The following is a 13,589-nucleotide window of genomic DNA, read 5'->3' as shown; positions in this document are numbered from 1 at the left end:
GCATCAAAAACGAGGGATGTACTGTATGGTGACTAACATAATAAAAAGATATTAAAAATAAATAAATAAAAATGACAGGGCACTCCTGTCATTTCACTGACTGTGACACAGCTTGGGATTACACGCTGCAGCGCTTGACATTCCATCTGATGTGCTTTAACCCATGAGGTTCTGGCTAAATTCAGCGGCCATGTTACTTCACAGGTTCTCCCAAAGTGGCATGATGCCTGCTGGTGACTTCGGAATCGAGAACCAAATAAGTTATGTTTGAAAGTTAGGAGGAGCCGACACAATGAGTCCTTATGAGTATGTGTATGAGCCGCATGTTCAGTAAGCTTACTATTTCCCTCAATGGAAATGTATTTTGCTTTGGAACAAAATCCTATATATTCTGCTTTGTCCTCAAGTATTTCCTGGCAGCTCCTCTTTACTGTTTTCATCCTTTTAGGGGGATTTCCCACTTCTCAAGCGGTGAAAGACCCTTTGCACTAATTGGCAGCATCAGGCCACTCCAGCGTCTGCCCGTCATCCCCTGGGGCTGCTCCCACCGTGGCTGCAGATCAGGTCTCCCTGTGGCCTCTGACGTCCAGAGTCAGGGATCTGCCAATTGTTCTCCACAGACCTGACAACTGAGGTGGAAATGAAGGACTTTTACCACCCACTCAGCCTGTAGAGAGAGGCCCCTGCTGGAAAATATCCCCTAGACAGGTGATGGTTTTGAATCGAGAGATACCTCTGACCCCTGAAAACAAGAACTTAGTTGCAGACTTCAGGAAGTCACAGAAGAGGTAGTCTTCAAAACCCTTTAGAGAAGCCTAATTATTGCTAAGTCTCGCAGCCATTCGGTCTGACCAGTCTGAGCACTTAGGGCAATTTTTGCTCCTTCATGATCTTCTAGGGCCCCCAAAGACGAGAGACATTCCAGGAGGGGAGGGGGTTGCCAGCCATGGCTGTACAGGAAGGACAGGTTTCCATCTAACGAGCACTTATGGAACAAGGCTAGTCACCTTGCACAGCACGGGGGTAATGGGGGGTCAGGAGTGCAGGCCTAGAGGAGCTGGAGGGAACTCTGCTCTCAGGCAGGGAAGATGGTTAGAAATTCTCTTACTCCCTGGAGTACGGCTGTGTTCCTCTAGGAATAAAGAGGGTTCTCCTGTCTCCCATGTGTCCAGCCACAGATCCCCAGAGGAGGATTCCCAATGCTGGAACCAGCAGAGTCTCGGGTCTCCACATCCCTCAACGGCAGGTAAAGCTAACCATGCTGTGACCCAGACTCCACGGAGGGCCCAGGGTTGGAACACAGAGTGATAGCCTCTCTGACTCAAAACTGCAAGCCCAGAAACCAGACCGCTCTCCTTTCTCATCAGCTGTGGTCCTTCGGCAAGGCCAGAGCCTGTGCGCATCCCAACACCCCTCTCCACACACTCCTACCCCAGTTCACCCTGAGGCGGGGGCTGCCTGGACCTGCCTTGTCTTGCAGCCTCCCAATGCCACCACTTCCTCACAGGCCCGGCCCCCCGAAGCCTGCGGGAGACACCCAAGTCGTTGTAGGCCCTGGAGAAGAAGGTAGCAAGGATGGTCCCCAGCCCTGGTCCTGAGACGAGCCTGTGGTGCTACCAGCTGTGTGGAGAGCTCCGAGGTTTAGGTTCTAGCTTTAAAAGACAAAAGTCTCCTTTATGAAAACATCGTGAGATAAGTTGTTAAGCGTCTGCCTTCGGCTTGGGTCATGATCTCAGGGTCCTGGGACCGAGCCCCACATTGGGTTCCCTGCTCAGCAGGAAGCCTGCTTCTCCCCCTCCTACTCCCTCTGCTTGTCTCTCTCTCTGTCTCTCTCTCTAATAAATACAATCTTAAAAAAAAAATAAAAGGAAGATGGACCACTGTCCTCGTAAAGCCAGTGCAGCCGAGAGCCACAAAGGTTTAGTCACTTCCTCTGAGTGGTGCAGATAATCCATGTGGGATGCTTGCAGGAACCCAGCACGTTCCAGGTGAGTCACCCCAGAGGAGCCCAGGGGGAGTTTCTCTGGCCTGGACATATTTCTGTTTTTGTGGGGGATGGTCACGTTTGTCTGAGTTTGGGGGTGGAGGGGTCTGGGGCAAGCCACCCAGAAAGGACAGCCTCAGAAATGGGACTCCAAGGATCTCTGCTGAGCCCAGAGGAAAACCCACAACACTTGTTCTCTCTCCTCCCAGCCCCCCACAGCTGATGTTCAATGTACATCCGACATATACCAGAAAACTGTTGACCTAGAGGACCGGAACTATGGGAACTTTGAGAAAAATTAATGTAAAGTGAGTTTTGTGCAATAGACGAGGGATGATTTCGATAATGTTTTGACTACAGAGGCTGTATCACCACTTTACCTGATTTAGGTTTCCTTACAATCCATTAGGCTTTTGCCACCAGTTTCAGGATGGCTGATAAAGTCTCCGGTTCAACGAGTTATACTCTGACAGTGTCTAGGAGAAGATCTGAGCTGAAATACGGCAACTCCCAGAAGTCATCTTGGATTGGACAGACAAGCATATAGGTAACAGACTAAGCACGCTGAAAGGGAGAGTTCACTGGGGAAGGCTCACTGCAAGCTGATGGACTGAATGGCAGGGGTGGCAAGCCCATTACTAGCTGGAGAAGGACAGCCACCAGTTTTCTTCCAGGAAAACCCATTCACCCCCTCAGTGTACCGAGTTCTCTCTAGAATCATTCGGGGCAGGGGAAGCAGTCTCAGGTTGTCTGTCGCTGTACCTGTCCTGGATGTGGACACTATCCAGTTCCCTTACTTCCCAGAAGTCTCTTGTCTGTTGCCTGGAGATGGCCCTGGGAAGAGGAAGGGGTGGAGGGTGGTAACCTCAGCAGTGGTGGAAACCAGTTCGGATCATCTGGGCTCCCAAAAGCGCCTGCCGGAGAGGGGCAGAGCAGCTGCCTCCTTCTTCCCTGTCAAGTGGCAGCAGCACCCCATCTGGCCTTGCATGCTCACAGCTCCTCACCCATTCCACTGCCTCTCCAGGGCCAGCCTCCTCTGCCAGGGGTTCCTGCTGTCTTAAATCTACTGGGCCTTTATTCACCTTCACCTTCCAATGTCCAAATCAGGTGCAAGTCCTGATCCCTGGGCTGAGATTAATCTCTTGAGTCAAGGTTTCCTGGAGAGCCCAGGTGGGAGCTTCACCCAGCCAGGCAAGTCTGGAGGAAGCCGGGGGAAAGATGGCGGCGGGGCAGGAGGAGCCACCGAGTCCTCCTCAGCACTGCTGTCTCACGTACCGCCCTGTGCTTGCTTCTGGCTCTGCCAGGACCAGCGCGTCTCAGGAGCAAGAGTGGCCCGCTTTGGTCATTCTAAGGCCTGGAGCCCAAGTTCGGGAAAGAAAGGCCACAAAGAAGCCCAGGAGGATGGGAGAACTAGGTGCCCTGGGATCAGGGCTGAAGAAACGGGACTCACAACTGAGAGCGGTGGGTTCCATTTGAACCAGACACTTCTATCTGATTTCACTGTTTAAGCCTTAACCAGGCAGGGGAAATGAAATCTCAGGTACAGGATGGAGAAGTCATCTTGTTCCACTTCCAGAAGGGACCTCAAGGTAAGCTGCTACCTGGGTGGGGTCCAGAGCCAGCCCGGGCAGTGGCGGGTCACGCTGCCCATGGAGGAGCCTGCCTCCGGTTCCCAGGGCCCTTCATGATGGGATTTATTCCAAGTGCCTCCTCCTGGGACTGGTCTGGAGGCTGCTGGCCCTGAAGGTGTGGGACTGGGTTGAGAGGGCCAGCTTCCCCCTCCATGCCCCAGTGGAACACTTACTGGTACCATTCTAGCCTGGGAACTCGGCTGGTCACAAAATGCTTTCTTTCCTGCTTGCTTCTATCTTCTCTTCGGGATCTGATCGGATTCTCTCTGGCAGGATTTTGGACTTCTTTCTCTCCTGGCCCAGATTCAAGGATTCCATCTAGGAAGAGTGTTCATCTTCTAGAATGCAACTTAGCCTTAACTGACCAGTCCCGAGGCCTGGGCTTCAGTTTAATGATCACGTTTCAATGTGGGCATTCTCGGGAGTCAGGTACAGCTGCGGGGATGGGAAGAGGCGCACAGGCTCCCTTACATCTCTGGTGAACCCGCCAAGCATTTTAGGCTACATTCTCACCTCATCTTCACGACTGCCCCACGACACAGGCAACCGGTCATGTTCCTGCCCCCTTCCTCCCCGCATCCTCTCCCCCACCCTACCCACACTGGACAGATGAGGGGACTGAGGCACAAAGAGTTTCAGTGGGAAGGCAGATCCAGGGCTAGTGTCCAAGTTCAAGGAGTTCAGGTCTCCTGCTTCTCCAGTGAGGGCGTGCTTGTTTCCAGGCCTGTTCAGCCACCCCCGAGCTTCTGCTTCTGCACCCTCTCCCTGCCCCTCCCCCACGGGGCACAGTTGGAGAGCTAGGCCCTCAGCTCAGGGGGTGTGTCTGGCTGCCGGCAGGGGTGAGACACTTGGAAAGCCTCCAAGGCCATTAGCGTCTTGTTGATGCGGCTGATGGTAGGGTAGGGAGTGAGATCCACCTTGAACCTGTGACAGAGAAACACCTGTCTAACACCATCTCAACACCAGGTCTGCCGGGGCCCAGGGAGACTGCCCTGGGGACAGCGGGGGATGCGCAGAGGAGGGCTGGATGAGGCCCCGGGGGCTGACCAGGGAAGGACCAGGAAGTTGCCCGGTCACGTGGTGGCCTTATTCACAGGCAGCTCTGGGGATGGGCGGGTCTCATGCAGTAAGTCTAGCATCTCTACTGCTTCTGTTCCTGTTCCAAGCCATGGCTATTCACCGAGAACCTACTACGTGTAAAGCGCAGTGCTCGCCATTTACATACACAGATAATCTCTCCACCCATGTTGTAAGCTTCTCAGGGGCAGTGAATGTGTCATAACCCCTGTGCCCAACGGGGCCTGGTGTGATGCCTTCCACAGAGATACTCTCTCATGCCTCACTAAAGGCTGATGGACGACAGCAGAGGTGAGCTCCCTGCCAGGCACGGACACGGCACGTCATGGGGAGCAGGCTCTTGGGGTGGTTTCTTCGAGGGCACTCTCTTAGGAGCAGAGGCTAGATGGGATCAGACGGACTATGATGGGCCTGGTAGGGGGCGTTCCACTGATGTCTTCCGCCTGTCTCTTCCAGGCCACAGGAGCGGGTGGGGGGGCCTGCCACAGGGGGCTCCTTGACCAGTTAGGGAGAGTCTCTGCGTGAGAGGCTTCCCCAGTAGCTGAAGTTAGGGCCTGACTGTGGGAGGAGGCTGGGCATTCTGAGGGGAGGAACCAGGTGGAAGAGGGACGGTGGCAGAGCTCTCTTACCTTTCAGCGTTTGCCACCTGAGGCACTAAGCAGAGATCAGCCATGGACACCTGAAAGAGGGTTGGGTGGGTCTGCATCCGGGGGTTGCCCCCGACTCACCGGCTGCACTGGGTGTATCCCCTGGGGTGCCAGGCCCTGACATTTCTGTCTGCTTCTGGCTCTTCCTCCCCACCCCCACTGCCCCACATCTCTCCCTCCTCCCCCCGGGCCTGTCTGGTCTGTCCTCAGAGCTGCCGTGCTTCTCCCAGGCCAGGTTCCAGTTGTCGTGACAACCAAGTCTGTGGGTGGCCAGAGAAGGTTTGATTGTCTCAGTGGATCTTACTGTGCTTGTTAAAAACCACCAGCATAAGCACTGAGGACTCCCAGCAGGGAGGAGACATCTCAGGATGAGGTAGGGGGCTCTGGAACCACAGTTATGACCTTGGTGCTCTCCCCACCCCCACGCCTCCTCCAGAAGCTCTCTGGCCTGCCCCTGCCCCCGGGGTGGAGGGAGAAGGCTGCTGTGGGAAGGCCTGGGGAGGGCTTACCTCGTCTCCCACACAGTACTTCCCTGCTGTGCTCCACAGGACCTGCTCCAGAGCTGTGGGGAGGCCGCACGGATAATCTTACTCTGGGCACAGAATGGACCTCGGCCCCCACTGTTCTGAAATGGGCAGCTCTCTGAGTGACAGGCTGGGGCATATGTGCTAGAGGGAATGTGCCAACAAGATCTGGAGAGAGTTCATGGGGACGTGGGGACAGATGATGTTTCCCTGGGCTCCTCGAGTCCAGCTGCCATTCCCTCCCCGAGAAGAGACAAGATCCATCACTGGCCAAGGCAGCAGCTCTCACGCAGATGGGCTGGTGCATTACTAGCCTTTGGTTCCCGGCTGGAGTGGGCAGGGAGGCAGAGTGTGGACCATCCAGCTCCAAAGGGTTGTGGGCCTCAGGTGCCGAGGTTCTCGGAAGTGCCCAAGGTTGAGGCGAGATCTGGATGCCATCCAGCCCTACTGCCTCCTCAACCCTGCACCCCTACCCTCACCCATGCCATTGTCAAGAGCAAAGAGCCTGGGAGGCTGTGTCAGATGCCCAGGGCCCTGGGCACCAGGGCCATTTCTCTGAGCGGTCACAGGGCGGCCTGAAGGGGGAAGGACTCACCGTTAAAGCCAGGACGGATGGCCTTCTGGGCCCAGGTCAGCTGGTTCTCCTGTCCCACTTGCTTCAGGACAGACAGGTTCTATGCAACCAAGGATAATCAGTGACTGGCTTTGGGAGCTGGGCTGGGCCTGACTCCTGGCCATGCCCCCTCAGGGAAGCTCAGTTCCCACCCCCCCTGGCTGTCCATCTGTCCTCTCCTGGGCTCCACTGAGTCCCCTCCCCCCATTAGGGCACTGGGAGGGGGTGAGTGATCCCAGCAACCACCTTCTCAAGTTGCTCGAATGGCCCATTACCTGGAAACTTGTGGCCCTGGCAGAGACGTGAAAGGGTGGGGGCACAGGGCGCTGCTGTGGCTTTTAAGTGTGTGGCCATAACCTAAGGCCCATCTCCCCTGCATCCAACTCATCTCCCTTACATGGCTCCCCGTGGGGGGTGCAGCATAGGGGCAGGGCTCGGATGGAGGAGGAGCACAGGAGTGGCTTCTGGAGATCTGGGCTCTGATTCCATCCTTACAGCCCTGGAGCCATTTCGCTTCTGAACTTTGCCTTCCTCATCTGTGAAATGGGGCTGTCTGTCTGCCCCAACTTCCTTTGTTAAACAGGAGGAGCTAACACGGGGATGGGGGCACAGTGCACAGTTGGGGGGCCTGGGCTTGCTCTGCCATACTTAACTGAATGACTCTGCAAAGTCCCTCCGCCTTTCTGGGGCTATTTCCTCATTTGCAAAGTCAGGGGTTAACACAGATGAATCATTTGAATACTTCTTTTTTGTTTTTTTAACCAGTGAAAACTTTAAAAAATAAAATCTTTTGAGACTCCCAATCTAGAATACAGAACAGATGAGGCTCTTCTGGTTAAAGGCGGGGTGGGGAGGTGGGCCTGGGCCTGTGCTGCTCAGCCTCCACCCCCCCCACCAGGCCCCTCCCTCTCCTCGAGCACAGAGCACATCTGGATGAGTCCTTGGAAAACCTGGGGTTTCTCAGAATGCGGCTGGGGACCCAGCAGGGCAGATGATTTCTGGGATCCCTTGCCCCTCTGCCACATGGTCTAGGTCTAAGCCCCTAAGAATCCCTCCTGTCCTCCTGCCACCCACACTCCCAAGCTGGGTGCCCCACTGTGGCACCTCACAGCGTGTGTCTAAAGGTAAGCGCGCGTGCGGGAGGGGAGGCATGCGAGAGGGGTGCAGGGGTCCGCAGCCACACCTGCAAGGGCTGGATGCCGCTGGTGATGATGTCGGAAATCATGCGCACCTGGGCCCTCTTCTTCGGGTCCTGCGGCAGGAGGCGTGGAGTGGGCCGAGTTTCCTCCAGGTACTCAATGATGGCCAGCTGTTTGGAGGGGAGCAGTGACGCACGGCGAGGGCACGCGGGCCCCTGGACCAAAGTGACAGGCCAGCAAGCTCCTCCTCGCCCTCCTCAGCTCAAGCCCCTGAACCCAAAACTCCCCAAGGGAGGAGCTCCTTTTGGACCCCTGTCCTGCAAAACTTGGTTCCCCATAGGCTTGAGTCTCCCTTCGCCTCCCCCAAACAACCAGCCAAACTTCCTCCCTCTGACAAAAACTTATTATGTCCCTACGAAGGGCTAGGCACTTGGCCACGCAAACAAGAGCTGTGAGGTCCTCTTGTTCAGGGCACTGCTCTCACCAGGGGCCTCCCAGGCCCTGCACTCACCGACTGGGCAATGGTGATTCCGTCGATCTTCAGGGCGGGCACCTGCTTCATGGGATTCAGTGCCTGGAATTCTTCAGAGAACTGTGGAGACAAGGCCCTGAGGAGAGAGGTAGCCTGGCCCAAGCTGGCTAGAGCAGGACCAGGCCAACAGGAAGACCCCAGGGCTGCAACCCACTGTACATTCCTCCCCTGGGGAAAGCCCTGGCTGCAGAGAGACGCCTGGGGGATCCATGCCGTATCCCCAGATCTAGTGGCTGCTGCGCTCCAGGATTCACCCCAATGGCCTGGCTATGTGTTTTTCCCTGTACCCTGTATCAGGGAATGTCCAGAGGGCCCAGCATGGGGCAAGGACCTACTCACCTGGGGTCAGGCACAGAGAGACCGGGCTGTGACATGGGGCCTGGAACCTGGGTCCTTCCCATGGCTCCTCGTGCTGCACAGCCTGCCCCCTGCCCCAGTCCCGAGGGAATGCTGGCAGATTCACCTCTTAGGGGACAGAAGACTGCACCCTCTGCTGGGTCCCTCTCCAAGACCTCCAACTCCCACATTGTGGCCTGGGGACGGCCTCCTTACCTGCTGTCCCCCATCCTTTATGAGGTTGATAGGTACAGTCTCAAAGTCGATGCTTTTCAAGGCCAGAGCTACGAGAAACAGCAGAGTCAGGGGACAGCGTCTGGCTCTACTTCCAAGGGCTACATGACGCTGCTGAGGGAGGCTTCTTTCCCCACGCTGCTAGGTGATCAAGGCCCAGCCAGGCCCTGTCCCCGTCTCTCCAGCTTCCCAGGTCACCAACCATTCCCCCACCTCAGGTCTCTGCCGCTCCGCCTCTCTCACCCCTGAACTCTCACAGCCTTACTCTCCACACCCCCATGGGGTCCCCGCACCCTTGGGTGGTGCTGTCCAGGCGTGCGCCCCAGCAGCCTGGGAGCTCCTGGAGGGCAGCCGGGAAGTGTCCTGATAACCTCTGCCCCCTGCAGGGCCGTAAACAGTGGCGAGAGGGTTTCTTTGTTGGAGACTTGCCATTATTGCCTCATGAAGGCATCGGAAGACCAAGGAAAGGTGCTCAGGTGACCACAAGGGGCTCACACAGGCAGTGACACCCGCTAGAGAAGGATCCCTTTCCCATCCGCTTTCTCTGGCCTCAGAGTTGCTGACTACCGATTCCAAGCAGGGCATAGGCCTCTTCGGTGGTCTGACAGCATCTGCTGTGACTCCAGGGACCAGATTTCCTCTCTGGGTCCTCCGCTCATTTTCCCCGGCAAGGTGAGGGTAAAAACACTGGGTCAACCGAGTGGAGACGTGTGTGTGTGTGTGTGTGTGTGTGTAGTATACATGCACACATGCACTGAAACATGGGGATGGCTGGTCTCAGGCGAAGGCAAAGGAGTGAGGGGAGGAGAAGGAGACACGTCGCAGTCTGAAGAGAGCCGGGGAGACACGGGGCCCCTCCTCAGCAGTAGTCAGTCCCCTTGTGGACAAGTGGCCGGGGCCACACGGGCCCTGCAGAGACAGCACTCCTGTGGCTCCCATCTAGCCAGCTAGGGCAGAGGCTATGGGCTCAGGAGAGGTGTCTTCTGGAAGAAATGTGTCCTCTGGCACCCCAGCGCTCTTGCCTACTGATTCCTGCAAATACCAAGTGACTGACGGTGGGGTGGGGTGGGGGAGGGTCGCGGTGGACGGCTCCCAGTGAGGGCCACTCCCTCCTGGAGGCAGACAGCTTGGGTTCAGATTTCATCACATTTGCTAGCGCTGAGGCCATGGGCAAGGAGCTTAATGAATTAATGAGTCTCTGTGCCTCAGTCTCTTCGTCTGACAGGCAGCGCAGTGCAGTCGTTAAGAACATGGACTCTAGAGTCAGATTAGCTGTTTGAATTCCATCTTGGCCTCTTGTTAGCTACACAGTCTTGGGCAAGTTATTTAACGTCCCTGTGCCTCAGTTTCCTCACCCGTACAATGGGGACAATAATGATCCCTCCCTCCTAGGGTTGCTGAGGTTCCAACGGAATCATGTACATAAAAACACTCAGCATGGTTTTTCCTCGGTATGAGCGGTGCCTATGATCTTTGCCAAGAGCTGTGCTAAGCTGAGGGAGGGCAGGGTCAAAACGGGACCACACTGGAGGGCCCGACGTTCTGCTTCCTCGAAGCCTCTGGGGTTGATGCTGGCCAGTTCTGTTTAATTTGCCAGATGAAATAAGATAAGAACTGAGGAAGACCAGCTGTTCCCTGCCAGTTACCAAGCACCTCTGGGTTCTGTGAGCCCGCTTTAAGTGTGGTTGCTAAGTGGCTTTCGAGAGCAGTGTGGGAGAGGGAAGAACAACCCACCCTTCCTGCCACCCTCACTCTCTTCCTGTTGGACTTTCTAGGTGGAGATGCCCTGTCTGACAGAACACCCCTCTGTCCCTGGCCAGCTTTTCACTCAGGGCTCTCTCTACCCCCATCCCATCCCACTGAGGCTCTTGGTGGAGGCCCAGCTCTTACCAATTCGAACTCTCCACGAGCAGGAGCTCCGGAAATAGGAATAGAGGATGGGCTGAGGAAAGACAGGATAAGAATGCACGTTAACCTATGCTCCTGGGATTCTCAGCCCCTAGAGCCCACTGGAGAGGCAACAGCACTCAGCCAGGGGGCTCCAAGCCAGCGCTGTTTCTTCCCATCCGCCAGGCCTCTTTCCGCGCCTCAGGCAGACTCAGAGCTCTCTGGGTCAGAGGCCTCGGGGTCCCTCAGCTCCAAACTGTGCCGTCATGAATCCCTGAGGTCCAAGGGGCCCCCAAAGGGACAGCCAGCCAGCAAGTGCTCTCCTTACCTTGCCAGACTCAGTCATGGTGTCGTGGTGACCCTTGGACTCTCAGGAATGTCCCCTCTCCCAGAACTTGCAGAGCAGGGGGAGGAACCCTGAAGGGGGTGGATCCCATGGGCCAATGGGAAGCTGGGCGAGACAGGCTTCGGGGAAACTTTGACTCTGGTAGGAAAGGGCATCTCTTTCCAACCTGTGGGAAGGTTTTTCTGTTGCTGGTGGAGCCAGGTTTGGTGTCCTGACTTTGAAGCAGTAGTTCATGTGCTGTGGGCTGAGAGCTGGCGTACCTGAGCTCTGGTCCCAGGGCAGGAACCAGCTCTGCATGACCTTGGGCAGATCCCTGCCTTCTCTATTCCCTAGTCTTTTCTCCCTCATCTGTGAAACAAAGGGTTGCCTTAAAATGATAGCTGAATTCCTTCCAGCAGTGACAGAAAGACCAGGAATTCTAGTTTTTTGATGCTTTGGTGCTCCTCTCTTTTAGCCCACCACCTACGGGTCCTCCAGGTTCTCAGCTGGTCTCCTAAAAACAGCTGGGGGATACGCCCATTGACTCCAAAGCTGAGGTCACAGGAGGACAGCCCGCAGTGTTTGGTCTACTTGTACTTAAAAATGTTTCAATTAGTTGCCAACATTAAAAAATCAGGCTGTTTCATATACAAATCCTATCGTCTGTTTTTTCTTAAAAAGATACAGTGGTCTTGGGTTCCTCCCATCTGATAGGAGACAATGAATAGCCTCCTTCAGTCTGGGCATGCCCTCTCTGATCTGCCATGTGCCCTACCTGGCCCTCTTCTCTCATTTTTGTTACCTCGAGACACTGGAGGAGGTGGAGTGTGTGATCTCTAATCTAAAGTTTAAGAGACTCAAAGTTAACCCCCCTGGTGCTTCTTGGGTGATCAGCATTTCAAAGCAGGGCCCAGGATGAAGTTATCAGTAATCAGCACTCATGAATCTTTGGGAAGACATATGTGTATCCATATGATGAGGGACAGAGAACACAACAGAATTTCTAGATCACCCCTGTCTACCATCCCTCTGACTACAGACATTTCACCCAAGTTCCCTCTGCCTTCCGCACCCCTCAGCCCACCAAACTTCTCTGTGACCCTGCCTTCCCCATCCCTCAAATACCAATTCTGTCTTCTAGGTAGGCGAGGGCACAGTGGGAACGCAGGCCCTCCCAGGTTGGTTTCCAGGAGACACCTTTTGTGGGGAAAGTAAAGATGGTCCTGGTATGGAGGGCAGGTGATAGACAGCAGGTGTCCTTGGAAGGGGAGGATTTAGGAGGCCAAAATTAGCTGTACCCTATTCAGAGGTACACCCCGGGTCAGGCTGGAGGGGTGCCTGGGGCCAACAGGCAGGGACTGCTGGTGAGGCATGGGACCACTAGAGAGCCTCAGATGTTACCTTAGAATCCCCGGAGAAATGCTTTACCAAATTACTAAATGTTCCATCTTGACCTGTACTAAGGGTGACCACAGTCACTGGGAATGCCACTGCTCTCCAGTTTTCTACTTATGGGCCATCAGGAAACATCATGGAGAGCAATTTCTGCTCTTCCTCTTACCAGTGATATAAACTATCCCGTGTTCCTTTTTGCACTTGTAGAGCCAAGTTTTAAGCCCAAGTAAAGTATTCACCTCGTCACCACTCCTGGAAGAACTTTGTTTCCAATTCAAATATGGATTCTGACCACCCTAGCAGATTTTATTTTAAAACCATTTCTCATGCATGTTTTGAAAGAAAGACTCCTAAAATCCCATTCGGGAGTGGGCGGGCTAGACATTATTAAGGTGATGCTATATTCCACCTGATATGCCCGCCACCTTCCTGGGTGGTTCTCAAACTTGAGTCAAGACTTTAAAAGGCTCCTGGGGGCGCTTATTAAGCATGCAGATTCTCGGGCCCCTTCCCCCAAAGATGATCCCACGGCTCTGGGCCGGGGAGTGCAGACTGAACCCGGGAAGCTCCCCAGGTGACGGCGACGACCTGCAGGGCTCCTGGCTCCCCTCGCCCCAGGAGCTCTCTTAAATGGCAAACCACCCGGAAAGGCCCTCGCTGTTATGACCCGTCCGGCCGAACGGCCAGAAAGAGCACGCGACGCTGTACCGAAGAGGGAGGCAAGGGACGACGTCTGGAAAGCCTAGCAGAGGGGACTATGAGAGACAGCTGAAGCGCGAGGGTACAGCAACTCCACAGCGCCCCACAACTTCACGAACGCAAGCCGCCTGCGGCGCAAAGCTCCCAGGACTACAGGCCCCAGCGGGCTGCCGGTATCTGGCCGCGGGCAACGCGCAGGCGCAGAGCGGAGTACGCGAGGCGCTCTGCATGCCGGGAGTTGTGCGTTGTGGAAGCCGCAGGAGGGCGTGACCGGCGCACCTTTGACCCCCGCCCCCAGGGTTTCTCACTGTTTCTCAGTAGCGCCCCTCTTCCCGGATGCGTGGCACAGACCTTCCCCGCTTGCATCTCGCACCTCGGGCCACCCCTCTTCCAGGCCTGGGACTCTCGTTGCGGACTGAGGCCCAGTGAGGTCGCGACACGTCAGAACCAGCGCTTCCGTCGTGGTAAAGCGAGGGGTTAGACTAGAACGATCTTTACGGTCTCGTCTGGCTCGCCCCGCCCTGCCGCCACGCCCCCCTCCCGAAGCTGCTGGGAATTGCAGTTCT

The 13,589-nt window shown here is 55.6% G+C and overlaps 1 protein-coding gene and 1 long non-coding RNA gene across 12 annotated transcripts; one reads left to right on the top strand and one right to left on the bottom strand.

Annotated features, from left to right (window-relative positions):
• On the top strand, window positions 1–2,828 carry LOC117795956. Of its 2 annotated transcripts, none has more exons than XR_004620141.1 (5): window positions 1–708; window positions 1,173–1,246; window positions 1,508–1,988; window positions 2,194–2,292; window positions 2,394–2,828. It is a non-coding gene; the product is annotated as an uncharacterized LOC117795956 (long non-coding RNA). The 2 variants fall into 2 exon arrangements; XR_004620142.1 differs by having other exon boundaries at window positions 2,374–2,828.
• Window positions 2,829–3,985: 1,157 nt separating this feature from the next.
• Window positions 3,986–13,512, bottom strand: GSTZ1 (glutathione S-transferase zeta 1). Of its 10 annotated transcripts, none has more exons than XM_019807097.2 (11): window positions 13,375–13,507; window positions 10,933–11,116; window positions 10,608–10,659; window positions 9,285–9,371; window positions 8,700–8,767; window positions 8,127–8,207; window positions 7,660–7,785; window positions 6,459–6,537; window positions 5,849–5,901; window positions 5,322–5,371; window positions 3,986–4,539 (listed from the first exon to the last, which is right to left on the bottom strand). In XM_019807097.2, exons 2-11 carry the CDS (start codon window positions 10,948–10,950, stop codon window positions 4,413–4,415), a joined length of 741 nt encoding a protein of 246 aa, XP_019662656.1. In that variant the 5' UTR covers window positions 10,951–11,116; window positions 13,375–13,507; the 3' UTR covers window positions 3,986–4,412. The 10 variants fall into 10 exon arrangements, with proteins under 10 accessions (XP_019662656.1, XP_034498160.1, XP_034498159.1 ...); XM_034642269.1 differs by having other exon boundaries at window positions 7,708–7,785; XM_034642268.1 differs by lacking the exon at window positions 10,933–11,116 and having other exon boundaries at window positions 13,375–13,512.
• Window positions 13,513–13,589: the final 77 nt, after the last annotated feature.

Source organism: Ailuropoda melanoleuca, chromosome 14 (genome assembly GCF_002007445.2).
Source record: "Ailuropoda melanoleuca isolate Jingjing chromosome 14, ASM200744v2, whole genome shotgun sequence".
NCBI lineage: Eukaryota > Metazoa > Chordata > Mammalia > Carnivora > Ursidae > Ailuropoda > Ailuropoda melanoleuca.
The sequence above is the reverse complement of the archived record's forward strand: the minus strand, read 5'-3'. Positions and strand labels throughout refer to the sequence as shown.

Coding starts and splice junctions, on each gene's coding strand:
- GSTZ1 (XM_019807097.2), bottom strand. Junction 8,768..9,284: donor CTATGCCCTGCTTGGAATCG/GTAGTCAGCAAC, acceptor TGTTTCTCGTAG/CTCTGGCCTTGAAAAGCATC. Junction 8,208..8,699: donor TAAAGGATGGGGGACAGCAG/GTAAGGAGGCCG, acceptor TTGTCTCCACAG/TTCTCTGAAGAATTCCAGGC.